The 27,146-nt window shown below is 46.5% G+C and overlaps 1 protein-coding gene across 1 annotated transcript in view; it reads left to right on the plus strand.

Annotated features, from left to right (window-relative positions):
• The first annotated feature begins 21,107 nt into the window (after positions 1 to 21,107).
• TUNAR (transmembrane neural differentiation associated intracellular calcium regulator) overlaps positions 21,108 to 27,146 on the plus strand; it is a 49,678-nt gene continuing 43,639 nt past the window's right edge. The window contains exons 1-2 of the mRNA XM_089908172.1: positions 21,108 to 21,490; positions 21,766 to 22,083. Coding sequence (XP_089764298.1) covers positions 22,072 to 22,083 — 12 coding nt within the window. The 5' untranslated portion in view covers positions 21,108 to 21,490; positions 21,766 to 22,071. The remainder of the gene's footprint in view (positions 21,491 to 21,765; positions 22,084 to 27,146) is intronic.

A 27,146-nucleotide genomic window follows, 5' to 3' on the forward strand; every position in this document is an offset into this window, starting at 1 on the left:
AATCTCTTTTGCCATAGAGGTAACATTCACACGTTCTGAGGATCAGGACCTGATATCTTTGGGGGCCATTATTCAACCTACCAGAGGGGCCTCTTCTGCTGCCCTGGGCAGAATTAAGTGTACCCTTTTCTGTGCTTCCCAGGCCTTTATTCACACCTGCGCTTGGCATTTATCACAGTCTCATCATGGAATCCTGTATGTATTTACAAGTCTGTCTCCCCCACTAGGCTATGAGCACCTTGATATTAGGAACACTTTATTTCCTGAAATCATGGCTGGCCCAGAGCAGGTTCCCAGTGAATGAATGAATGAACTTCTTCACTGGAGCAAATGTAATGCAAGTTGAAGGCACAAGGCCTGAGGCAACCTGGAACGGAGGATGACTTAGAGACAGCATAGGGTTAATGCCAGGACCCTAAATCCCGGTCCCAAATCTCCAGGCCCCTTCTGCTGCCTCCATACTGAGAGAGTTGGCTGAGCACATCTTGTTTCCTGAAGCTTATTTTTAAAATCCCTCAGTACTAGCAGAGCAACACTGTGGCTATAGATAGAAGCCATGGATTTTATGATCAGAGAAAATGAGTCCATCATATTAAAAAACACACACACACTATTTATAGCCCAAGGATTTCCACAGCCAAGCATACTCACTGCAAACCCCTGGCAGATCCTTCTCCCAGCCGTACAGGGCTCACGGAAACGTGGCGGGGGAAAGTATGCTATTCTAAATAGCATTTATTGTTGAAAAGCCACTTTCCCAGGGAGAGGGTCATGCAAAATGTATGAAACTGACAGGAGTCTTTTAGAAGACAAGAATCACATTGCTGGTTGTAGAGTAGCTCAGGCTTCTGACGAGACCAACAGTGGGTGAGGATGAAGAAATCTTGCAAAGATATTCAAAAAGAAACAGACCGGGCAGGTCAGAAAACCAAGGACACAGCAGGCCGCTCTGAAACAGTATTAACAGCCAACTTGCTCTGAGCACTTACGGCACACCAGGCACTGTGTTAGGGTCTTAAACGCATTATTTCCTTTCATCATCTCAACAGAGCAGGGCATGATGGAACTATTATTCCTGACCCATATTACAGATGAGTAAACCAAGGCACAGAGAAGTTGAGTAACTTATCTAAGGTTTGGGCTAGACCTGGGATTGGAGAGGGAGCTGGCACCCTCAAGCTCTGTACTGGATCATCTGCATGATGGTTTTGGGAGCAGGGAGGTGGTGGGATGGAGAACCCTGTGCTCCTGCCTGAACTTTGGCTTTCAAGGCCCCCATGATCAAGTTCCATCCATGCCTGCAGTGTGACCCCTTCCCTCTTTCTAACTTCTCCTCTGTCCTTTCTCTCCTCTCACAGAATGCATCGTAGCAAGGTAGGTTGCCACCTTAATGGCTTACACTGGGCGGTGCTGTTCACCAACTCGCCAGCCAGCCTGGGATGCTGTGACCAATCAAGGTAGCAGTTGGCCATAGGCAGCCAGGGCCGTCCTGCCGGGGCCACCCTGCAGTTTTGCTCTGACCCCACGCGGTGGCCTCTCTTTTTCTTAGTGAGATCCCTTCCTCATTGCTGCACCCCACCCATCCCACCCCCTCCTCAGAGGGCTTCTCTGATTACTCCAGCACTTGTCAATTTTCTCCAATGGCCCCGTCTCCCTAGAGGGCCAGACTATTAAAATTGCTCCCATCACGAGACCCTAAACATCCTTGGAAAAAGCAGAAGCTGCAGCAGCCAGCTGCCAGCACGCAGAGCATAGACGGTCACAGAGCTGAAGCCAGCTCCTAGTATCAAGGCGCTCATAGCCTAGTGGGGGAGACAGACCTGTAACTACACACAAGATGCCATGACGAGACTGTGATGAACGCCAAGCATAGGTGTGAATAAAGGCCTGGAAAGCACAGAAAAATGTACACCTAATTCTGTCCAGCTCAAGTCTCAGGCATGACTGATGAAGAAATGCACCCAGCAGAAGGGAGCACGTGACTCTGGCCGGTAGTGGAGCTGCTGCACATCCGGATTTCCTGAGACTGAGTTTCACGGGTTGTTAGGATAATTCTGTTAATTCAGGGTCATGACCGTGGGTGAGACTTGTTACCTTTTAACTTTCTCTTTTGTGACACGGGCGTGTAAAATAAGATTTTCTGATTCCTGCTCAGTGATATCCCCTCTCTCTCTTCTGCCCTTGCCCTTGTCCGTGTCACTATGACAGTCCCCCTGATATCAGCAACGGTCTCCTCATTTGTCCCCTTTGCTCTGCCCTCTCCTTCCCCAGTGCAGTTCATTCTTAATTCTTCAGCCAGAGAGATCTTCCAAAATCTCAAGCTGGGTGATGTACTCTCTGCCCTTCCCCTCCTCCCGCACTGACCTTCCCGTGAGCCGCCCTCCTGGTCCTTTAGGTACATCACAAACCTCCTCTGACGGTTCCTAAGGCCCTTCGTGGTGCACAAGGCCCTGCCCACTTCTCCAGTTTCTCTTCCTGCTGCTTCTTTACAGGGGCTTCTGCTCCAGCCAGAGCAAGTTACTTGTTGTTCCCTGAAGCCACATGCTCTTCTGTGGTCCCGGAGTCTTTGCTCAAGGTCATGGGAGCTCCCTGGGGACAGAGAACATGTCTTATCATCTCCTTATTCCTTGATCTGTAGGAGATGCTTAACACCTGTTAATAAAATGAATGAAGAGTTTAATGGATGGGTGGATGGATGAATGCTGTTTTCTACCTCTGGAATGCACCTGTTACCTAATAATCCTTCAGGGCTTCCTTACCTTCAACCTCTCCTCTTTTGAGACATCTCCCCTGGATCTCACCCCCCAGTCTAAGTTTGGTGCCATTTCATCAAGCCTCCTGTGAGCCCAGGTACTAGAGCACAGTGTGTATATTCTGTGTGTCTGCTACCCCCACACGAGACCGCCCTACCCAAGGGCAGAGCCCATGTTTTATATGTGAGTGCATCCCCAGTACATAGCATGACGTCCTAACCTTTAGTGACTAAATGAACTGAGTAACTGTCTGGCCAAATCAAAGAATGAAAAAGCATAGTGACATATGCCCATGGTCATATGGAGAATTAGGGAAAATAGGTGGAGCCAGGTCCTGGTGTTCAGGCTTCCAGCTCTCTGTTCTTTCTAACGTTTCCCACTGGAGAAAAGAAGCTGGAAATTTTACTAGTTTTAGATTTTTTTTCCAGGGCTCTGGAGTGCCACAAAGTAGACCAAGCAAGGTGTCATCCCCAAATAAGCAAACCAGAATGTGTTTACCTGTGATGCCAAACTCAATCTCTCATCTGATTTCTTCTCTGGAAGAAAGGTACCCAGAGCATCATTAGTTTAACCTTGGATCCTGAATGATTAGTTCAGAAAACAGGCAGTGATTTGCAACGACATGGATGGACCTGGAGGGTATTATGCTTAGTGAAATAAGTCAGACAGACAAAGATAAATACTGTATGTTATCACTTATATGTGGAATCTAAAAAATAAAACGAATGGAATATAACAAAACAGAAACAGACTCACAGATGCAGAGAACAAACTAGTGGTTACCAGTGGGGAGAGAGAAGGGGGATTAAGATAGGGGTAGCGGATTAAGAGGTATGAACTACTACGTATAAAATAAATAAGCTATAAGGATATATTGTACAGCACAGGGAATACAGTTAATCTTTTATAATAACTTTAAATACAGTATAACCTATATGAATATTGAATCACTGTGTTGTACTCCTGAAAATTATTTTAAAAGTAATGAAAGAATTTTTTAAAATAAAGAATAAAATTTAAAAGATAATAAAAGAATAAAAAAATAAAAGAATTTTTTAAAAGACAAAATATATATTTCTTAAAAGAAGAAAAGAAAAAAAAAAGGAAAGAAAGCCAGCAATGGTGATTTGAGAGGAAGGCTGTCAGCTGTATGGAAGATAGGAACACATTTTAGAGCTGGGAGCAGTTGGGAGCCACGGGAAGTGTCCTAGAGATGAACCTGGATTATATTCCCAGCCCCACTAATTTACTGTGTGACCTTGAAGGAGTCACCTAGTCTTTCTGGGTCTTGACTCACCTCTCTGTAAAATGAGGATACCAGGGCTTCCCTGGTGGCACAATGGTTGGGAGTCTGCCTGCCGATGCAGGGGACGCGGGTTCGTGCCCCGGTCTGGGAAGATCCCACATGGCGCGGAGCGGCTGGCCCGTGAGCCGTGGCCGCTGAGCCTGCGCGTCCGGAGCCTGTGCTCCGCGACGGGAGAGGCCACAGCAGTGAGAGGCCCGCGTACCGCAAAAACAAAAACAAAAATAAAATAAAATAAAATGAGGATACCATAATATATTTACTCTAAAGCCGTTTCCCAGTTCTGAAATTCTATGGGTTAATGTCTATAGAGCTCATTTAGAAAGACACGAAGGACTCGGAGGTTAATAATGAAAACAGAACTTTTCCAGTAAAATGGTGAGTAGTAGGTTTTTTCCCCAAGTAGTCAACAATCAACAGCAAAGATAGTGAAAATAATATGAAAAAGAAACCTACTAGATTCAACATAGAATGAGCTCACTTACAAGTAATGTCCTGATCTACCCTGTTACCTACAGATCCGCTAGAAGCCCCCTACTTCTACTGATCCCTAGCCCTTCCTCTACTGGAAATATTCTTCCACCCATTTGGGGGAGGATGGGTAAGGGGACAGAGGCCTGACTCCATCTCTAGGGCCCAGTCCCAAATCCAGCCAACAGTAGATGCGCAATAAATACAGTTTCAAGAGATAAAAAGTGAAACTTACATTCCTAGTCATCAGTTTCGTTAATGACGAAATTCAATGGCAGCCCTTCCCGGTTACCGGAATACAAAATAGATCTCTTAGCCAATGCACTGGTATTCCATGGTTCTGTACCTTTACAATGAAAGGATTAAGTTGAGAATATCCCCCCTTTGAGCGTAGGATTTAGATTTTCCAAGTACTTTTACATTCATCATTAACTAACAATAAAATAGTAACCGGTACTTTTGTAGAGTCTTATGGTTTATATAAGACTTTCATATACATTCTCACATGTTCTGTGAGACAGCAGTTATTATCCCCATTTCACAGGTGAGGAAACCAAGGCTCAAAGAGGGGAAGTGACTTGCCCAAAGTCTCATGGACGGTCAGGACTGAGCCAAGGCTGCAACCCAGTTGGTCTCCCCTCAACACCACCGTTGAAGTCCACCTGTGCTCTCTTCTATGACTCTTCCCCAACCTACTCTATTGCTGCCAATAAAAGCAAACTAGGGAGGTCTGCAAAGTTATGGGTTTACTTCCATCTTGCTTTTTTCTCTCTCTCTCTCTTTCTTCACCTCTTTTATTCTTTCTTCCACCTTCAAGGAGGGTATATCTTGCTGAAACATTGAAAATGATTTTAAGGTAGAGCGGGAAGAATGAAAGTGGGGGAAGGAGGGAGGGAAGAAGGAAGGAAGGAAGGGAGGGGAGAAGGAAGAGAGATAGGTCCTTGCCATGCTGCAAAGTGTTCCACATAGGTTTATTTAATTCTCTTAGGAAGCTTCTGAGGCAAGCTTATTATCCCCATTTTGCAGATGAACAAACTGAAACTTAGATAAATCTCTTGCCCAAGTTTACACTGCTCGTAAAAGATACAGCCAACAAATCTGACGGTCTTCTTGAGATTCTTTTCTACAGAGCTGACAACTGGATGAGAAAGAGAAAGAATAAGAACTCAGGATATATGCAGATCATTTCTCCCCTTCAAAATTAAGTGAAGTTGAACCTGTCATATCAGATAACAGCAATATAGGCCAATAATTTCAATTTACTTAGGTACAATGAAAACAGCTAGCAGTGGCTAGCTGCTTTTGAAAGATGTGGTTCTATTAAAAGCATTTAATTTAATGCCACATGACATAGTAAAATAAGTACCCGTTTTGCAAATTCTCTTATAATGTCTCACCTTCACGTCTGCCATTTTAAAGAGCTTTCTCCGTGAGTCACACTAACTTCTAATTAGCATCCTTTTGGAGTTTTACAACTTCTGATATCTTGCAGAAAACCAAAAGAAAAAGGAAAGAAAGCTACAAGATGTAATTTGGTGAGGAAAGCAAATTCGGTCCTTTCACAACGTACAGAACTAATTAGTTTGGGTGACTTGGCTTGGAAAGGCATTCACTGCAAAACAAGGAACATTTGTTGAGATTCTGGTACTTGGCATGGGGAAGGGGCTGACAGAAAGATGAATAGCACAGTTCTTGACTTCAAGGAGTTCAACATCTGCTGGGGAAGATGGACCCAACCGTTGCTAACTCAAATGTGAGCCTCACCCAGTGAGTTCTGTAACAGTCCTCTCCTAATTTCTTCTACTGAAGTCCAAAATTTTACCCTGTTGGCAGCTACCCTTTCTGTGTGTGTCAAATAGAAAAGGTATCGCTCTACATCTCTTAAGAACAAATTCCACCACAATAATACTATTATCTCTAACAAGGGCAGCTAGCGTTTGTATAGTGCTTTAAAGTTTACAAAACACTTTCCTACTCAGTGTGCCTCAAAACCACAGAAGCAGAGATGTTTACGTCAAGCGGTATTTTTCAGTTGAAAGTGTTTATGTGCCATTTTCTACAATTAGCAAATTTGAGAGATCACCTTTTTCAACTATCGTAAAGAGAACCCCTTGTGGGTTATTTCCAGCTATGCCAAAATGCATGCTGACACCCTTCAAGTATTAAAAAGAGCCAGCAAAACATTTTGACTATTTTAACTTTGTGAACCAAACCAGTGGGGAATACACATGCCTCTGCAGAAAGAAATAACATTATTCAGCAAAAAAGACATGCATTCTGCATTAGGCTATAAAGTAATTTTTTGCCTAGAACATATTTTTAGATCATTGAACTGCGGGAATGCTGATTTCTTGCTGAAACAAATTGATTATCAAGAATTACTGAAACTATGTTAAAAAATAACAACTAATCTAAATTCCTTGTCTGACAAGCATTAAGGAAAATTATGTACTCATAGCCATAAGCGAGATGTGATATATGATTCTCATACAGAGCGAAACTGTAAATCACATCAAAACTAATAATTTCACGCATCTAAGTTCTTACTTGGCGTATCAGATATTTTTATTTCAGTACTTACCGCATGGATTCAGGAAACCATTGGCCAATCAAGGCTAAACTGCTTAGAGGGAACAGCATGTGTGAGCCACTGTCTGTGGTCCTGAATTACCCATCATTTCACCTTAGAGTCTGGTTTTCTCCTCCCTCTGGTAACGCCAGACTCAGAGTTGGGATTTAGAACCCTGCGCTGGCTCTATCGCTATATGACTAATTATGTGGTAAGGGACAGATTACTCCCTTGTTCTCTCTCAGCCTTGATTTACTCAGAATGTAAAATGAACTAGTTGAACAAGAGGGCTCTAAGCTCCAACATCCTGTGTTTTGGTGGCTTAAAATTGCCAAAATAATGAACAGGTGGCGGGCTTCTCAATTTAACTCAATATAACATTATTAAGGGTCATGTTTCATGTTCCATGTACTGTGCTAGGCTCTAAAAACACAACGATATTTTAGTTAGAACCTTTTCATTTAAAACAGGCAACAACACACTTGGTTATGTGGGAAAATGGTAATCATAATGAGGTAACTTGTAGGATTGCAGCTGGGACTAAGGTAAAATTGGAATGAGGACTTGTAACACCTCAGGTCTTCTTTCTTTCTTCTTTCTGCTCTATTCCAAATGAGTTCTTCGACTCAGAATGTGTGTGGCAGACAGAATTTAAGATGATTCTCAATTATACCAACTTCTGAACACTCATAACCTTGTATAATCTCCCCTTGAATGTGGGCAGGACTTGTGACCTGCTTCTAAATATCAGAATATGGCAAAGGTGATGGGATGTCACGTCTGAGATGATATTACATAGGACTGTAACATCTTTCTTGTTAGCATATTTTCCCTTGCTGGCTTGGGTGAAGTCAGGGGACATGTTGGGAAGCCTCATGTGTCAAGGAATTGAGGGCAACCTTGGCCAACAACCAGGGAGGAGCAGAAGGTGGCCTCTGGCCAACAACAGCCAACAAACTAAGACCCCAATCCTATAGGCTACAATGACCCAAGTTCTGCAACAACCATACAGACTTGGAAGGGGATTCTTCCCCATTTGAACTAGAGATGAGACTGGGGCACTGACAGACACCTTGATTATAGCTGTCAGATGAGATCCAGAAAATTTGTGCCCAGGTTCATGAACCACAGGACCTCTGAAATAATAAACGTGTGCTCTTTTAATGTGTTTAGGTTTGTAGTATTTTGTTGTGCAATAGATAAATAACACAAGGGGCATGGCCCCTAAAATCCCCAGACCCACATCTCAAAATTTGGAAACTGAATGGATCTGAAGGGCAGTTTTTCACCTTCCTTGTTCAGAAATCCGAATGGAGGACTCTGAGCAGCCCAGCTTGCATCAGGTTTCTACCCTACTAATTACCAGGGAGGCTGGAATCACTAAGAAGATAGCAGTCCCATTCTTACTAACTGAATTCGATAAAATATTTTCCTGAATAAGAGCGAGTGTGGTCAGGCAGAACAGTAGCTGCCCACTGCAAAGGGTGAATAATATAAACATGCTATTTCCCCATAACTTAAAGGTAAATGTAGATGAGTTAATAGCCTATGAAAATGCAATAGTTTATGTGCTGCAGTTGAGGAAGTACACGTCAAAGAGGGGCCTTTCACACAGACTTGAGAGTCAGGAAAGAATTTCCAGGGAAAGTGATACCAACGTAGAACCTGAAAACTGAGGAGTAATCCATATAAGTGAGGGGCAGGGAAGAATGTCTCAGACACACAGGGACTGTCATGTGAAAAAGCCCAGGAGCCAGAGAAGGAAGGAAGTGTTTGGTGACTCCAAGTGTTTTTAATGCAGTCAGATCATAGCACGAAGGTTGTGGGGAAAGGGCCAAGAGGGGGGCTGAAAAAATCTGTCAGGGCTGGAAAATAAAGGCCTTGTATTGGTCAGGGTTCTTATCAGCAAGTCATAGACTCCACTCCCTTCATTATCTCACAGGGTTGAGACACCATGCGGTCAGAAACCACGTAGCCGTGACTAATACAGAGCGCACCAGCCAGTGCCATGATTGCAAATACACACCACTCAGCACCAGTCATCCCAGGCTGGATACCAGAAGCTGCCCCAGAGGAATCAGATTCTGCTCTGTCGTGCCTGATAGACACCATCTCCTGGGTGATGATGGAGGCTGATGCCTCATGGAATACTTCCACATCCAGTTCTCATGGGCAGATGTGATTGGAAGAACCCAGGTCGCATGCCTGCATCCTAGCTGCTGTTGACGTTGTTTTTCATTCATCCATGGGAATGTGGGCCTCATGTGTGGGAACTGTCAAAGTGTAGACAGGTTTTCCAAAAGATATTAGACACCCATGAACGATAGCTGTTCACAGTGGACCTTGCGACCAAACAAAGAGTTTTGCCATTGCCCTGGGGGATGTCATCGAAGGGGTTTAAGTAAGGGAGTGACATGGTTACTCTTCTAGTTTAGGAGGTTCCCTTGGCCTACAGCATGGAGGATGAGTTGGAAGCAAAAAGGCCAGGTGGGAACCTGTTGCAGTCATTCAGGTGAGGAAGTCTGAGTGCCTGAAATAAAGTTGGTATGACAGTAATGTAGAGAAGGACAGCGCTGGGTGGATTCTAGAAGGTATATTAAAAAGTGCTTTCTCTTACAAAGATTAAAATAATAAATTACCCTGCCCTTCCTTCCTCCACCTTAGCAACTCTAGAGGATCCTCTACTGTACGTAGGATCAAATTTGGATTTTTAAATGTGTTTTCCCAAAGAAACAATATTATAAGTGGTGGTCTATCTGGGAACTTATCATTTGTAACATTACTTCTTCGACAAATGGCTTCCAGATATCTATTTAGCATGGAATCTTTCTTCAAATGAAATCTAATACAAAATATGGGAAGTGGATTTTTAGTTATACATAGGGCTTTTGGTTCAGAATTTTGCCTTCCATGTATCCCCAAAACATCAGCCCTGAGGAAGCTCTGCAGAACCCTGGGGTCACAAGGTGCATGGTTTAAGGGTATGTTCCCCATGAAAGTGTGCCTTAGGTGTCCGCCAAACAGCTTACATGAAAAATGGTCTGCAACAGAACTACTTAAAAGTCACTACATCTGTTGTTATCAATGCTAGAGGAATTCACTAGGAAAAAAGAGGAAGAGGAAGGCTGGAGTTTCCAGAGATGTTTTCTTGGAGGAAGTTGTGCCTGGGGCAGAGCCTTCAAGGATAAGAAAGATCTGGTGAGGAGAACGAAGCAGCAGGAGAAGAAGCCTGGAGACTAGATGCCATCAAGGCAACTGGAACTATATGGGTAGGCATAGTGAACAAACTCAAGGATGTCTCCAGCAACCCCACCTCCTGGTATTCACACCCTTGAATAATCCCTCTTCTTGAGTGAGGGCAGGGCCTGTGACTTGCTTTTAACCAACAGACTACAGCAAAGGGAGTGGGATGTCACCTCTGTGATTAGGTTACAGAAGATCGTGGTTTCCATCTCTCTAGCAGACTCTTTCTATTGCTTCTCCACCTGCAAGTGTTGATGAAGCCAGTTGAAATGTTGGAGGGGCCCATGTGGCAAGGAATGAGGGTGGCCTTTGGCCAATGGGTGGCTAGGAGGTGAGGCCCTCAGTCCAGCTTCCCTCAGGGACCTAAATTCTGCCAACAACAGAACATTTTTGACATAAATCACAGCAATATTTGTTTGGATCCATCTCCTAAAGTAAAGGAAATAAAAGCAAAGATAAACAAATGAGACCTAATTGAATTTAAAAGCTTCTTCACAGCAAAGGAAACCATCAACAAAACAAAAAGACAACCTACTGAATGGGAGAAAATATATGCAAATGATATGACCAGTAAAAGGGATTAATATCCAACACATATAAACAGATCGTACAGCTCAACATGAAAACAACAAACAACCTGGTTAAAAATGGGCAGAAGAACTGAATAGACATTTTTCGAAAAAGAAAATGCAGATGGCTAACAGGCTCAACATCACTAATCATTAGGGAAATGCAAATCAAAACCACAATGAGACACCACATATACCAGTCAGAATGGCTATCATCACAAGGAACACAAATAACAAATGTTGGCGAGGATGTGGAGAAAAGGGGACCCCCCTACACTGTTGGTGGGAATGTAAATTGGTGCAGCCACTGTGAAAAACAGTATGGAGGTTTCTCAAAAAACTAAAAATAGAACTACCCTTTGACCCAGTGATTCCATTCCTGGGTATTTATCTGAGAAAGCCAAAAACACTAATTCTAAAAGATACGTGGACCCCAACGTTCATAGAAGCGTTATTTACAGTTGCCAAGATACGGAAGTAACCTGAGTGTCCATCAACAGATGAATGGATAAAGAAGATGTGGTGTATGTACACAATGGAATACTACTCAGCCATAAAAAAGAACAAAATTTTGTGATTTGCAACAACAAGGATGGACTTGGGGGGCATTATGCTAAGTGAAATAAGACAGAGAAAGACAAATACTGTATGATATCACTTATATGTGGAATCTAAAAAATACAACAAACTAGTGAATATAACAAAGAAGAAGCAGACTCATGGAAATAGGGAACAAACTAGTGGTTACCAGTGGGGGTGGGAAGGGGGATGGGGGAGTGGGAGGCACAAGCTATTGGGTGGAAGACAGGCTCAAGGTTGTACTGTACAACATGGGGCATATAGCCAATATTTTGTAGTAACTGTAAATGGAAAGAAACCATAAATAAATAAATAAATAAATTCTACCACAGACAATATGGAAAAAAGCCTGGAGTGGATATTTCCCCAGTTGAGCCTTCAGATGAGACCCCAGACCTGGTGGATATATTGTTGCAGTTTTGTGAGACACCATGAAGCAGAGGACAAACTTAAGCCATGCCCATATTTCTGACCTGCCATAACTGTTAAATAATAAATGTGTGTTTTAAGTCATGGAGTGTTGTGGTCATTTTTCACACAGCAATGGATAACTAATGCAGTGGCTTTAGGTATGTGCTTCATACCTCCGATCTTCGGCTTTCTTCTCTACGATGGAAGGTAATACATGAACCACCTCTCCGATTTGGTAGAAGGATTGAATAAAACAAGTGGAGTGCCAGCATCCTACAAGTCTAGAGGTAGGTGTTCCATCAGCGGCATCCATCACGGCTGCCATCTCAACCACCACCAACCACACAAGAAGGAAAATAAACCTCGAGAAAGGTTTACAAGCTGTTCATGTTTGTCACTTAGTGAAAGAATCAATGTGGCCCCATGAACTGCTCCCAGAAATTCATCTCCAGAATAAGGGCAAAAAAACCCCCCAAAAAAACAAACCCTCTAGATGCCTTAAGCCTCTCAGTTCCTCAGGTTGGCCCTGACTATACATGCTTCTCGATAATGCTGCGCCAAAGAAATTCCTGGGTCCAGTCCTGTGGTTGGATTTGTGATACATACTAATTAGTTTACTTTATGTCAGGGCGAGGAAGGGCAATATTGTGCTAGTTTTTCAAAGCAGTGTTTCCCCAGGTTACTGTGGAAACAAAAATTTGCATTTTCTTCATCACTCTTCCATCCTACTTAACCCCCAACGCAGATTGCAACCTTTGGATATTAGTCACTATCCAGTTGTAATACTTAAAATTAACAGGGTAAACATATATTCTGTACTGCTTTGCCAGAAAAACTTGGCTGATCCAACAGATTTTAACTCTGTAGGACAGATTTTGCTGTATTTGTGCTTTCTTTATCTTTTTTCTTTTTTTGTTCCGTCTTCCCCAGAGGAGTATTAACTCAAAGTCATCACGAGAGACCCATCGCTGCCTGCTGCTTTCTGTACCATCATTTGCATCTCTCCTCCTTTATAATTTCTCCAGCCATTTGATGAAGCACACACACACTCTCACACACACACACACACACACACACACACACAGAGGATGCCATTCACCTCTAAAATGACAGCAATTTGATTGTTGGAGAAATCATAAACGCATTTTCATTTTTACCGATTACACTTTCATCTACCTTTTCCATCCTACTCAAGCCAACCGCAGGACTTGCTCTTTTAATGTAAAAGCTGCTATGAAACACAGTTAGTGAGTGATCTTTGAAAGGACCTCAGAAGACTGGAGTGGGTTGGGATCGAACAGAGGTACCCTCTGGACTTGTATATTCAATGATTTCTAAAAATGTAATGGATTACAATGATGTTTTAACGAGGTTATTGATACTTAAACCTTAACAGTTTAGAAAACAACAGATAAGAGATGAAAGGACATCTTTTCTTCGTTCAAAAGTAGGTACAGGGATTAAGTGTTTGGAGTGGGTAAACTCTGAAAATAACGGTAGTTTAAAATACTAGCCATTTAGAAGGCAGAGAGGTAAGTCTTTCAGCCACTGCTTGTTTTGTTACTCGGAAAAGGGAGAAATTATTACCTGAGAGTTCTGCATTTATGTTCATTGCTGTGACAGAACACATTGCATTTTATTAGCTATAGGCTTTGGTCAGATATAAATATACTGTTACCATTAAATTAAAAACTTCTAACAATTTGAAATGTTCATCAGCTAAGCTTACATTTGTACAGATTAAAAATCCCGGGACCATTGTTTCTTCATCTGTTAAATGGGGATAATGAGATGTAGTTGCAGCATTTCTGTGAATCTTAGGTTGAAATAATGTATGTGAAGGTGCCTGGCATAGTACAGAGGTTTGGTGAATGCTGGCAATGATGATAATGGTGATGATGGTGGTGGTGGTGGTAGTGGTGATAGTAAACATGATGAAGAAACTTCAGCAGAGATTTGTGTATCCTGATTATTCCTTTTGAAAGGTTTCTTAAATCAATGAAACATCTTTGGACACTTTCCTAAACGGGTTATTCACGTAATCACCCTAGCAATTCAGCATGCGTGTGTTTTATGAGATATCTTTTCATAAGCAATCGAAAGGCCTTCCCTCTTTATTCATTTGGACGTACCCTATTGCAAGGAAACCAGCTTCCTTGAACAAGACTTGGTTTTACGCAGAGTCTCAAAGAGGCCAAGTCAGCCTCTGGCCAATTTGTTGGAACAAATAAAAAGTCTGAGCAAGGATCTTGATAGGAAAAACAAGGTGGGAAACCTTCTGCCTTCTTTGTGGGCAAGAGATTCCTTCCTTGCACATGACTGAGGTGACGTTGTGATGGTGTGTTTAACGTTAGCAGATGCCATGGCTAACCAGGTGTGTGTGGTGGAGCGGGGCAGGTTCAAGGTCTCTGATCATGGATCAGCTCTGTGGCATGTTATCTCTTAATGACCATGGCTTCCCATGGTCCATTGGAGGATATTTGTAAACTTTCAGAGCAATTAACGTTATGGATAGCTGAGACTGGGGAAGAAAGAATGACTTAAACAACCTTCACATTTTTAGTAATCTTATGGAAATATCTCTTTTATGGGAAGATCTCCCCAGCAGAACTAAATTACTACATTAATAGTAATCCTTGGAATAAGGTAACGTGTGCTTGAATGTACACGGAGAGATTAATTTAACAATACTTGCCAATTTTACCTTGGGAGCTGCAACCAAGAATGCTGACACCAGGTAACTATCAATAAAATATCTAGGAATCATTTTATTTGTAATTAACTGGGGACCAGGCTATTACTACCTCGTTCCCTGCATTGCAAGTTGTCGTAAACACACACACACACACACACACCCCAATCAACCCTCACTCAGGAATTCAATGCCATTCAAGCTATGGCTAAGGGAGATGGTAAAAACAGGGTAAAGTTGAGGTTCATGGGCTCTGGGGCCTGGAACAGAGGTGAGGTTGGCCATGAGGCCTCAGCATTGAGATTAGACAATCCATGTCACAGACAACAGATGGGGAAGGCAAGACAAAGGAGTAGCCAGCTTAGTGATGCCCGTGAAGGCGTGGAACACCGACAGCCTTTTCCGTGGCACTTCTTTTTTTTTTTTTTTTTTGCGGTACACGGGCCTCTCACTGTTGTGGCCTCTCCCGTTGCGGAGCACAGGCTCCAGACGCGCAGGCTCAGCGGCCATGGCTCACGGGCCCTGCCGCTCCGCGGCATGTGGGATCTTCCCGGACCGGGGCACGAACCCGTGTCCCCTGCATCGGCAGGCGGACCCCCAACCACTGCACCACCAGGGAAGCCCCCGTGGCACTTCTTTTGTTTATCGACAGGTGGAAGGCCTCAGCATTCTCTGTGGTCTTTTAAAATTCTCTGTAAACACTAAGGTTTCCCCTAGCTGGAGAGCTAGGAAAACTTCGGTTCAAATGGGTTTTGAGTATGATTAAGTGTCTGAGAATGGATGCGTCAGAGCTTGAATAACATCTGAATTCTTCTCAGGAGAAAGCTTTTAGGGGTGTCTGTCTCTCAGCTGGAAATCCTGCCAAAGGCAAACCTACAACTAGATATCTTGATTATCTAACTGTCACCCGAAAACAAAACCAGCAGTAAGAAAAATGCGAAATGTAAATTTGTGTTTACTTTGAGACTCAGAGGAAGGAAGGCTTTAGGAAAATCAGTACCTGGAATTCACCGTGGTGTAAACTGGACCGGGCCAGTAAGGATCAGGAAAGCAGTCCTTCATGTGGACACTAGGAACAGTATTTAATCAATTTCGCCTTTGCCAATGCACTTCATAAGGGGATTGTAATAATGCACATTTCTCCTTTCCTGGTTGGAAAATCTTTGCTTCTGCACACAGGCTGTGGATTACTGCATGAGAAAATGTTTTCTTGTGTCCATCATGGTTTTGCAAGACAGCTGAGGCGGGGAAATTGACTCTGTTTATATCCAACCTAGCTGAGGACAAGACAGTGAAATGGCCACAGACGTATTTTCCCTCTAAAGGAACATTTTGCTTTTCTTTGCAATTCCACTTGGAAAGAAAACAAATTTCTGTTAATAGTGCTGTGCAGCAATGTTGCTCTGCTGGATAAATGCACCTGGCCGAGTAAGTCTCTCCCTGCCTTTGGGATCTATCAGATACTCATCACAGTCTGGCCGAGCTAGCTGGGGCCCAGGCCACCAGCTCTTCAAGGGCAGGTGCTCTGCCCAGTTCAAGGTCTGGCACCAAGTTTGCCGAATGACGTCCCCACTGACCCCAACAGAAGCCTAACAAAGGTAAATTAGCTTATTCCATAGCGAATCCTTTTGAAACACAGAGGAACATCTTAGCCTCGTGGGTACATTGGTGGCCCAGAAACGATCCACGCCGTCATTCATCCATGAGTTTACACGTGAGTGCGTCTTCCTTGTAAGAGAGGCTTGGGTGTAAAAAGATTTCCTCCAGATGTTCACCCTTGAGATTGCCTGAATCTGTCCATCATCCACCTTATATTACACAGGCAGAGGAAGCCATTGCTCTTTTTGATGGACTTCAGGTCCTGTGATGAAACACTGTAGATCTGACCGAGGCTGCTCTGAAGATGGATTTATTTTTCAATAGTTGTGACTATGTGACCAGCAGGCACTGCAGAAATCTGAATAATTGTCATTAACTGCTGGATCCTTATGATCTCAAAGTTCACTCAAACTCTTAGCCACATCACCGCTTAATAGGACTTCAGCTTTTGCTGAATACCCCCAGTGATGGGGAGCTCACTCCCTCCCAAAGCACCTCACTTGATATCTGGGTTGCTCTGATGCAGGGGGTTGGCAAACTGTTCTGCAAAGAGCCAGATACTAAATTATTTAGGCTTAGTGGGCCATACAGTCTCTGTAGCAAATACTTAAGTCTGCTCTTGTAGCGTGAAAGCACCATAGATGATACATGAATGAACGGGCAGGCTATGTTCCAATAAACTTTGTTTACAAAAGTAGTCAGAGGGCCAGGTATTGATCTAAGTGTTATGCTTCCTTGTCCTGAAAACACCGTCTCCCCGGTGGCCTAGTTCAATGTTTTGGGGCCACACGTAGGAGCTAATGCAACCCTCTCCTATAAGAAAGTCCTTCATCTCTTTAAGGTGATGATACCCTCTTGCCAAGTTATCTGTTTCCTTTTCTCCCATGATCCCATCTCTCCTCAGTTGTCCTAATTCCAAGTCTCTCACCTCTTCTTTTTTTTCTTTTTTTTTTTTTTGCAGTACGCGGGCCTCTCACTGTTGTGGCTTCTCCCGTTGTGGAACACAGGCTCCAGACGTGCAGGCTCAGCGGCCATGGCTCACGGGCCCAGCCGGTCCGCGGCACGTGGGATCCTCCCGGACCGGGGCACAAACCCGCATCCCCTGCATCGGCAGGCAGACTCTCAACCACTGCGCCACCAGGGAAGCCCCTCTCACCTCTTCTTAAGTGTGGTTGGCTGAGTTATTTTATTTTGATAACCCTGTTAATATGGGTGTTGGAAAGGAAAGATTCAGACCTAAAGCCTCTTTTTCTAGGCAAAAACAGTGTTTCATTTTACCTGGCCTTTAAGACACCCTCTCCCCACTCCACAGGCCCTATCCTTTATCTCAGCCTCCCTGTTAGCACCAACGCTGCTTATCCCAGAGGCTGCAATCACCAGGACCAGACCAACCAGGCAGAAGCCCCAGGTTCCAGCCATGAGGTCTGCCAGGTATCAGCTTTGAGGCTGAGGGATCATCCCACCAAGGAAACCTTCCTCAATCCCCTGAATCCAGGGAAAAGCCCCTCTTCTGTGCGACCACATGGCCTGCAGGCACCACAGCACTGAGCCCCGATCTTGCCACCCCACCCTGCTGACTGGTCTCTCTCCCCACTAGACTGTGAGTAAAATGAGGGCAGGGACCACGGTGTGTTCACTGCTGAATGCCTAGAGCCAACAGAGTGCTGGGCACAGAGTAGATGCTCAATAAACATAATATTAAATGTAATATTATAATATTCAATGAATGAACACACAAATGAATGAATGAGTTGTAAAAAAAAATCCTGAGAATGGGTGAACGAGTCAGGCCTCCTGTGCATACAATGTACCCACGACACATTGCCAAGCCCGCTCTCGCACTTAGTGACCCACGCAGTGGGCTCTGACCCTCGCAGTGGCCCTGCAAAGCACTGAGGTTGGCAGGCATCATGGCCCCATTGCCCCTGTGAGTGATGGGAGGTCCCCCCGTCAAGCACGGCCAGTAAACCTTTACCTGGTGGCTGCCTGGAGGCTGGGTCCTCTCTCTGGCCCTCTGCCGCATTGTCCCTCCCCACTCACCACCCCATAGCCCCGGCTCAAAAGATGTCCTTGCTTGTGCCTTCAGGGAGGGGGCCAGCACTCAGAAACCGTGGTCTCCACATCCTGTCCATCCTCTTGCTTTCCTGTTTTGGGTCTTAACTCCTGCCCACACGAGCTGCTTATTCATAGCTCTGTGAATTTCCCCTATACATTCCTCTTGATCAGTCCATTCCTGTTCATGTCCTCTCCACATACCCAACACCTACTCATGCCTGGAGACCCAACTCAAATGCCACCTCCTCTGTGCAGCCAGCTGCAGTCCTGCAGACAGATGTCTGCACTTCTATCACTTCTGTATATGCCTCCAAGAATAGTACTTGGTAATCCCGATAAGGCAGAGCTTATGAATTCAAAATAAAATTGAGGGTCTAATGATGATAACAATAGGTAGCTTTTATTGAGAGTTAACTCTTCCAGGAACAAATCCTGGTGACTTTATACACACATCTCATTTGTAATCCTAAATGTCAGGCAGACATTTTCTATAATATTGTTGTCTCCATTTTTCTTTAGCCTGGCAGACAAAATAGAAAAATGGTTAGGAACATGGCCTTTGGGGTTAGGGAGACCAGGCTGCAACTCCCAAGTCCATTCATTTGCCAGCTACGTGACTTTAGGGAACCTATATATAACCTTTTTGAGCATCCCGCAGAGAGGGGTTAATGAAGTTAAAATTAGCACTTGTAGATAAAGCCCTCAGTACCTAGAATACCTGGGCATGAGTTAAGCCCTCTATAAATGTCTCGAGGAGGATTCAGAGGACAGAGGGTTTATCTAATTCATCTTTGCACCCCTAGTGACTAGTATTGTGCCCAAATTCCAGTGAACGCTCCTTACAAATTTGGGGAGATGTTCCTCCACTGCCATGCAGATGGACATCCTGGAAAGATGTGGCCCTGGGGGTTCACGGGTTTCCTTAATCTCAATGCGCTCATACACTCCCCACCTGTATTAAGAAAAGCATGAGGAATAACATATGATGCAGAGGGAGTTCCACCTGTTGCCCTCTTGCCCCGCCCCCATACACACACTGTAAAGGGTGAACATGCTGGCTTTGGCTTTGACGCAAGCCAATATTTTTCAAATCTTTGTGCACAGTGAATGAGTTGTTTGTACTGTCAAATCACATTTCCTCACAGGCTGCCTTGTTTCCTGAAATAGTGGGGCCCAGATACTGGCTGTGCATGGAATACAAGCTCTGGGATTTTGTTTATTGTGAGCACTGGGTTCCCTGTCCAATTATATCTGCATATTGGGAAATCTGGGCTGAAGAAAGAGCCGGCTGCCAGTATGGCACCAGGAAGCAGTCTTTCTGGAGTTTCTGTGGACCAGCTGCCTGGCTGCCACCACCCATAAAAACTGGTTGGGCAAAAGTATTCCTCCCAATTTCACTAGAAAATGTTGGATCTCAACTGGCACATGGGCTGGGATGCAAAGTGGTTTTCTCAGAAAAGTGCTGCTGCCTTTGGGCCTCTGTTTCTTAAGATACAGGTTTCTGTTTGGATGGGTTTGCAGGGTTTTTCAGCAAGAGTTACTGACATCTGAATAATAACTATGGTAATAACCATCACCATCATCACCATCGGAGGAAGAATCCTGTCAATGGGCTAACAAAACCCACTGGGGTCCTGGTATTTCCCAAAGCCCCTCAGGGATGGGATCTGCCCTGGTGAGACCCACTGCTAGGATGTGGGAACTTTCCTGGGCAAAGAGGTCCCCCTTCTCCTCTGTGGGGTCATCTTCTGCCTCTTTCTCCCCATATCCACACCAGAGAGGAAGAGAGGACAGTAGGGTGAGGAAGGGGTGTGGGCTTGGTCCAGGGGGTGAGGTGGCAGGAATGAGTGGTCTTCCCAGGAGTGGGGAAGTGAGGCTCTCTGCACCCAGCTGCTGAAGAGGGGCGGTGGTGGTGTGTGGGAGCTTGGAAATCAGGAGGCCTGGGCTCTGCTTGCTTTGAGGCTCCCAGCGGCAAGTCATCTCCCTCATCCAGAAAAGTGGTCCCTACCTGCGATGAGGACTTTCACAGACCCTTGCCCCACTTTCCTGGGCTTTGGGGTATATTTTGGGGAGGTCGTAGATCAGGAGACAGGCTGTAGCTTTACAGCTAATACATGTTCACATTTGTGGGGCACCTTAGGTGCTAGCATTTAGCTACAGGCTTTGGGGATGAACGCTCTATTTTACGGAAGTTGTGAAGTAACTTAGGGCACATTCCATACACATATTGCGGGAAATTGGAGGGGCCCCAAATCCCAAAATAGGAAGACATCCCGAGCCAGATTAAAGTGTCTGCCCCTTGCGGGGGCAGAGGTGGGGTAGGGTGCGGTAGGGTGGGGAGGTGCCAACACTGGGGTTGGTTTGATCACAATGAAACTGCCCCCGACATCCTGGGCTTCCATGACGAAGAGACAGCACAGGAGCAAAATGTCCAGGAAGGAGTGACAGAGACCAGAGGAAGGAGGCTCCTCCGCCACCCGAGTCCTCGTGTCCCCAAGTACGTCACGTGGGTGGGAGTGTGTCACACACACCCACGCGCCCACTGCCACATTCCTCACGCTCCTGCCCCGGCCGGGCCCATATACGCGCGCCTGTAAGCGCCAGGCCTCCACGGGCCACGTCGCCGCCACCTGCTGCTACATCCTTAGCGAAGGGGAAGGCGCATCTCCGCGCCTCCCCCACCCGACCTCCACCTCGGTGTGGGCCTTCCCCCCACCCCCATACTCCGGCGTGTGTAGGACGTCTTCCCGGGCCCCTCCCCAACGCAGAGGGGGAAGCAGAAGGAGGAGCTCCGGCTGCAGCCACCCGCCCTCCCCCACCTCCGGAGCTCCCCCTCCCCTCCCCTCCCCTCCCCTCCCCTCCCCTCCCCTCCCCTCCGCTCCCCTCCCCTCGGCTGCCGCAGCCCCGCTAGTCGTGCGAGTCAGCGTGGGCTCCCCAGAGCGAGTCGCTAGGTAACAGGGCGGGCTCCGCAGACCCGGGGCTGGGGAAGCCCGGGCGCGTCGTCAGCAGCTACGCTGCGGAGCGGGGTCCGGGGGCGCAGGGACCCTTCCCTGTCCGGGCCTGCTGACCAGGCTGGCCCGCCCCCTCCTCCCAGGACGCCTTAACCCGCGCGGTTCGCCGCCGCCGAGGTGCCCCTCCCTTGCAGGGACCCCGACGCAGCCAGCCCCTTCCTCCTTCCCGGCCGGTGCGCACAGCTCTGCGCGCGGCAGAGTGGGCGCCCCACTGTCGCGGTCGCCCTCGCCGCCGGTAAGCTGCTCTCGGGGGCCGGGGCTGGGGCGGGGAGGAGGGGGAGCGGGAAGACCGGGACAGCTCCCGCCACCACGGCCGCCGGACCAGCCATGTGCTAAAGTTTCCGGGGCTCCGCGCCCCACCGGGCGGGCGCGCGGCGCGGGGCTCAGCGGCGCGGTGGGTGGGGCGGCGCGGTCCTGCTGGGTGCCTGCCACCCCTGGACCCGCGGGGCGCAGCTCTGCGCGCTCTCACGCTCTCTCTTACTCTCTTCTCTTCCGCGCTGCCTCCCCGAGGTCCTCCTGCCGAGCCCCGGCGCGGGGCATGAGGAGCCCCGGGGCGCCGCCCGGAGACTACCCGGCTGCGCGCACACCTCGACAGCGGCGGACCGGGACATGAGACGCGCGCGCGGGGTCCGGCGCCCGGCGGCCAGCCCCAGCTGGCAGCGGCCAGCGGATCGGCGCTGCCCGGGAGAATGAGGCAGGAGCCGGCGGCTGCCTTCTCTTTCTCCTCCTCTTCGCCTTCCTCCGGCTCAGGCACCCCGGGCCCGGGCCAGGCTGTGGCTCTGCTGCGTGCCCCGCGCGCCCCCCGCCCGCCTCCGGATGCGCTGCTCGGTAAGCCAGGCCCTCCGCCGCGGAAACAAAGCCCCTTCGCACGGCCCCAGAGGCTGCCTCCGAGCCCCCTGCTCGGCCCCCACCTAGAGCTTGCGGGATTTCTTACTGAACCCCTGGATTCCCCTGTTCCCCAGACCCTGCCTAGAGGCCGAATTGCCCGGGCGCCTTCGAGACCTGGTGCTTTCCCGGGCCATCAGGGAGGCAGATGCGGGCTTGACACGCAGGCAGGAGGAGACCTGTTTGGTCTCGATAATGCTATATGCAACCTGGGTTCAGACGCTTCAGTTGTGGAGGGAGACGACTCATATATAGTGACCTCGAAACTGGTGTCCAGGCTGTGCTGGGTAGTATGTCTCCAGACCACCAGAGGAAGTGCGTTCCCCTTCTTCTCTGGCTCAGATGAGGAAACTGAGGCCCAGGGAGGCTGAATGACTTAATCAAGGTCACAGGGCCAGGAAGCGCAAGCCAGGGAGACCAGGATTGGAAACCAGGGTGCTGTTTCCACCTCTCCCTGGAGCTGATCCTTTTGTAACAAACACACCTGTCCCATTTCTTCTACTAACTGCTTCCGTCTGGAGTTACTGCGTGTGTGTGAAAATACTTGTGCTGGTGAGTATCTGCTTGGATGAAATAGATTGCTGGTAGCATGTATTTTTTTTTTTGTCCATCCCTCCATCACATAGCTGCTCACCTTTATGTGAACTGTAAGTGTGTGGCCACTTCTATTCAGGTAGGAGGAGGATATGTTCCCCTGGGTGCTCTCTTTCCTGGGAGTCTGTTTCTCCCAGGCCTCTTCAAGGTTGGAAAGGGCAGAGTTCAGATCCTCCTGTGTGCCTCCTCTATGCTGTGTGTGCCCAGCACATGCTCGGCCTCAGAACCATGTCGTAGACCTTTCTGCGGTGTGAGGGCTAATCAAAGCTCCTGCCTCTGGTTGTGTACGTCTTAAGAGATGGTTACTTAACGGGCTGATCCCAGATGGCCACTGTGTAGGAACCAGCCCTGCCCGAAATTTTATCTTGGCTCAAATTTGCCAACCTTCCATGTCAGCAGAACTTCCCACATCTCAATCCAGAAGAAAAGGAGGGGGGAGGTTAATGTAGACAGGAGGCCTTAGCTTGCCCCCAACTCTCTGGTTTTGTAGCTCTTAACTGTTTGCTTAAGTGCATTTACGTCAACCCTGAAAGGAAAAGCCACGCGGAATCACTTGGTCCTGGTTTGAGTGGCTTGTTTACTCGGTTGAGTCACCAAGTGTTGAGCTTGGTGGTCTGCAGGACTCGGACAGTGTTGGTGCCAGTACAGGGAAAGGCCATCGGTTTCCCTGTCAGTGAAATGACAGGTCATACTGGATGAACTCTCAGATCCCTTCCAGTGAAGTGATTCTTCGAGTGGCAGCAGAGGGGGTTACAGGCCGGAGCTAGGGGGTGAGAGCTGATCAGACCCACACATTTGGAAAGATAGCTTGTTGATCGAATAGGTTGTTGATTTCCAAGAGGAGGATATGGTGCCCGAGGGAGCTGCAAAATTCAGGTTCCACCCAAAGGAGGTGAAGCCTGGGCAGTGCTTTAGTGGATTATTTATTGGGCTAAAGCATGGTGGCTATAAAATGTCCCAACGTGCCAGATTGGGTTCATGGGACAGGTTAGGCATTTCATTTGGAGAGATGACATTGACCCCTAAGAACTGATGAAATACAACGCATCAGCTAGATGTCCAGCTGGCTCAAAAGTGACCAGCTGGTGAGCCTGCCTGTTTCTTTCAGAAAGAGTCTGTCATAGCTGCATAGGTAAAACCTTCTCAGCCTAAACAATTAAAGCAAGTAAATAAAGTGATTTTTAGACTCTCCTCTCTCCATTGTTTGCTGATTATATTAGGGAAGGGTGGAGCCTGTCTCAGCAGGAATAGAGGGACTGTCACAAGAAAGGGGGGCCACTAGGAGGTTTAGACCCTGACTTGGTCTTTGCCTGTAATTACAGCTAAATTCATCAACTTGCCCTGTGCACACTTAATGGGGTTGTTATAGGTCTTTTAAAGATGTGGATCAATGAACCTTTCAAAGTGTTACTGAATCTCAAATGAAACGGGCATGGCCCACCTTTTTTTCCCAGAAACTATGCTCCCAGCGGGTCTTATGACTGTTTGATATTTACGGAACCAAAGCAAAGCTTTCATTTTTGACAAGCTCATGGGGTCTGTGAATGGCAAGTAAGGCATCTTGTGTGGACATATTAATCTACCAGCATTGTGTGTTTTAGCTCCGCATGACTAACGGGTGAGGTTTTGAATAAAAATGAATGCAGAGAAACAATCTTCATGAAGTTACTTTTGAAAATGATGATGTAATTATGAGAGAACAGTTTTTATGTCACATATCGTCCTATTGCTACCCAGAGCCTGATTCCACAGAAAAATATGATTCCTGTTCCTCATATTCAGTTTTTAATGCATCAGTTCTCTTCTTATTTTTTGCTCTTTTTTACCCTCCTGGCGTGAAAGTGTGCAATTGAGAAAAAAAGTCTCCCTTTTCGATTCTGTTTTGTCTTAAACCCACTTCTTTTCTGGAAGATTGCTAAAGCTGACCTCTTCCACACCATATATAATGGCCTCACGTTCAGGTATATTCTAGGTGCCTCGTGTTTCTCTTGGGAGAGCAGGAGGGGTATGTATCACAAATGAATGACAACAATGAGACGTTTCCCTGGTGGGCATCCCATTTCTAACTCGGGAGTCTAGACCAGGAACTCTTTTGATCAGAGCTGACAAGCCCCGCATTGTGAGAACCCACTTCGGGTACTGCAGCATTTGTGCAGTGTTAAGGATGTACGCAGGTACCTATGGGGTGTGTTCCTTTTCTCTAAAAGGAACATCCTCCAGAGGCCAGGAGACCTGGGATTTATTCTTGACTCTGCTGTGAATTGGCTTTGTGACCTTGGATGAGTCATCTCCATTCTTGGGGTCTTCATTTACATCTGTGCAATGAGTGTGTATGTTTGTATGTGTCCCTGTGTTAATGTGCATGTGTGTACATTAGTGCCAGGAGACCCCCTCCAACTCTAAGCCCGAAGAGTCCTCGGAATCTGGATGTAGCTGGTTATTAATAGCTCCAGAGTGCCCTGTACTTTAAGGTTACATAACATTTTCAATTAAATGTCTGTATAAACAGTAAAGAACTGGTCATTATAAAAAAGTGTGCTGATTATCCTAAGCGGGGACTCTACCCTGTGTGATGAAAGAACTTTTCGTCTTAAAGGCAATAGTGCCAGCTTTCCCGTTATGGCACCTTGCGGGTGGCATCTTGGCACACAACGGAGAGGGCTGAGCCAGGACCCTCTCTGGGGTCCATGCGGCAGGAGCCACAGGAGCCACTATGTAATTTGGGTCAACGGGGTAGGAGAAATGTCACATCTAGCTTTATAGCTTGAGGTCCAGGGGACATGGAGGTTTCGCCGTAGTCTTAGGCTGTTCCTGGAAGGTAGGAGGGGAAGTATGTAATTACTGTTTGCAGTTGTTTTGAAAATGGAAAGTACTTTAATTAGAGCCTTGAATTCAGCTGAAGCTGAAAAATGGTGAGAAGTTCGTAGATTTGGCAGTGGTGTTTTTGCCGGGTTCTCTGGGCAGGCTTGCTTGTCACACTTTAAATAGTCTGTGGTCAGAGGTCAGGTTTCCTAGCGAAGCTGCAGTCATCGTCAGGAGCCTGAGCTTGGAGAGCTGAAGCGTGTCGCTCAAAGTCACATGGTTATTGAATGGCAGAAACGAGCACGATTTCAAGTGCATTCTGCTGGGGTTGAAAGCATCCTTCCCTTACCTGCCACACTTCATGTCCACTGATGCTGCAGTGTGTCTGGAAATCAAACCGTGTCCTTCTTCCCAAAATTTCAAATAACACTATGGCACAGAGAGGGCATGCCAAAGATTTGATGTATATAACATATGGGGGTGATGTGGTTCTTGAGAGACTCCTGAATCCAAAATGTTGGATTTCTTTGAACTCTATGTCGAATGTATTACAGTTGAAAGATACTCAGAAATAAGCCAAGTGTTACCCTACAATACAAGGGTTAGCGTTGGTAGTTCTTTGGGGGAAGCTAAAATAACTCCTTAGGTGCCATGTCACCCTGGGTTCTACGGGAAGTGATCACAAGCTGGCACGTGGGATATTTTGGAAGGCGTTGCCAGCCTGCACCTCGTGAAAAGGAACACAGAATAAAAGTTATGTAACAGAAGCTTTCGGAAAGAGCGTGACTCCTCTTCCAGCATGCCACGGGTTAATCCTCCCCCAGACAGCAAACTAGAGAAAGAAGTAGAAGGAGCATATACAGGAACTTAAAGGTTCACCTACAGCTCTTAAGAATTTCCAGGACTTAGAGGAGGAATTGTCAGTTTCAAGAACTTTTCAAGCCCCCAAATAGAGATGCCGTAACCGCAGATACTTCGTGGAGCCTGCGGAAGTCCACCCACGTTAGCGTAGCTGCTGCCGTCTTTGCTGATAGCTCTACAAATCTGGACGAGTATCATCCATACCCAGGACAGGAGATTCCAGAATCCTGTCTGCAACACACAATTTACAGAGGGTAAAGGGAAGTCATTGAAATCACCCTTCCTTACATTCTAGTAACGATACCCAAGCTGGCTGTCTTCGCCAGCAGTTTAGATTCCTTCCAGCGCTGATGCTGGCCTTGCCCATGTCATAGGAGTGATGTCTTAACAAAAAGGACCTTCCCTCCACCTCTTCTGGATTCCTGAATGGCTTCTGTGCCAAGAGCTTTGGGTTTCATGGAAGGTGATTAATGAGAAAAAGCAGACAGAATGAGTTGGAAAACTCGATTGTGATTCACCTGTCATCTGTAAAACACCAAAACATCTTAGCAGCCTGCACAATTTTTCGATGTGGTGAATGAGAAATTACATTGCATGTCCCTAGTGAGACCCGTAGAGTTTGTACCCTTTGCCCCCAAGCCTTGAGAGAACAGATTCCTGGTAGCTTCAGTTCTGGGCCAGACTTTTAGTACTTTTGGCTAGTCAATGGCAGAGAATGCAAAAGTGGCCGTACAGAGGCATCGGCAGTT

This window comes from Delphinapterus leucas, chromosome 2 (genome assembly GCF_059928025.1).
Source record: "Delphinapterus leucas isolate spDelLeu-1000000601 "Yukka" chromosome 2, BTC_Dleu_Yukka2, whole genome shotgun sequence".
Classification (NCBI taxonomy): Eukaryota; Metazoa; Chordata; class Mammalia; order Artiodactyla; family Monodontidae; genus Delphinapterus; species Delphinapterus leucas.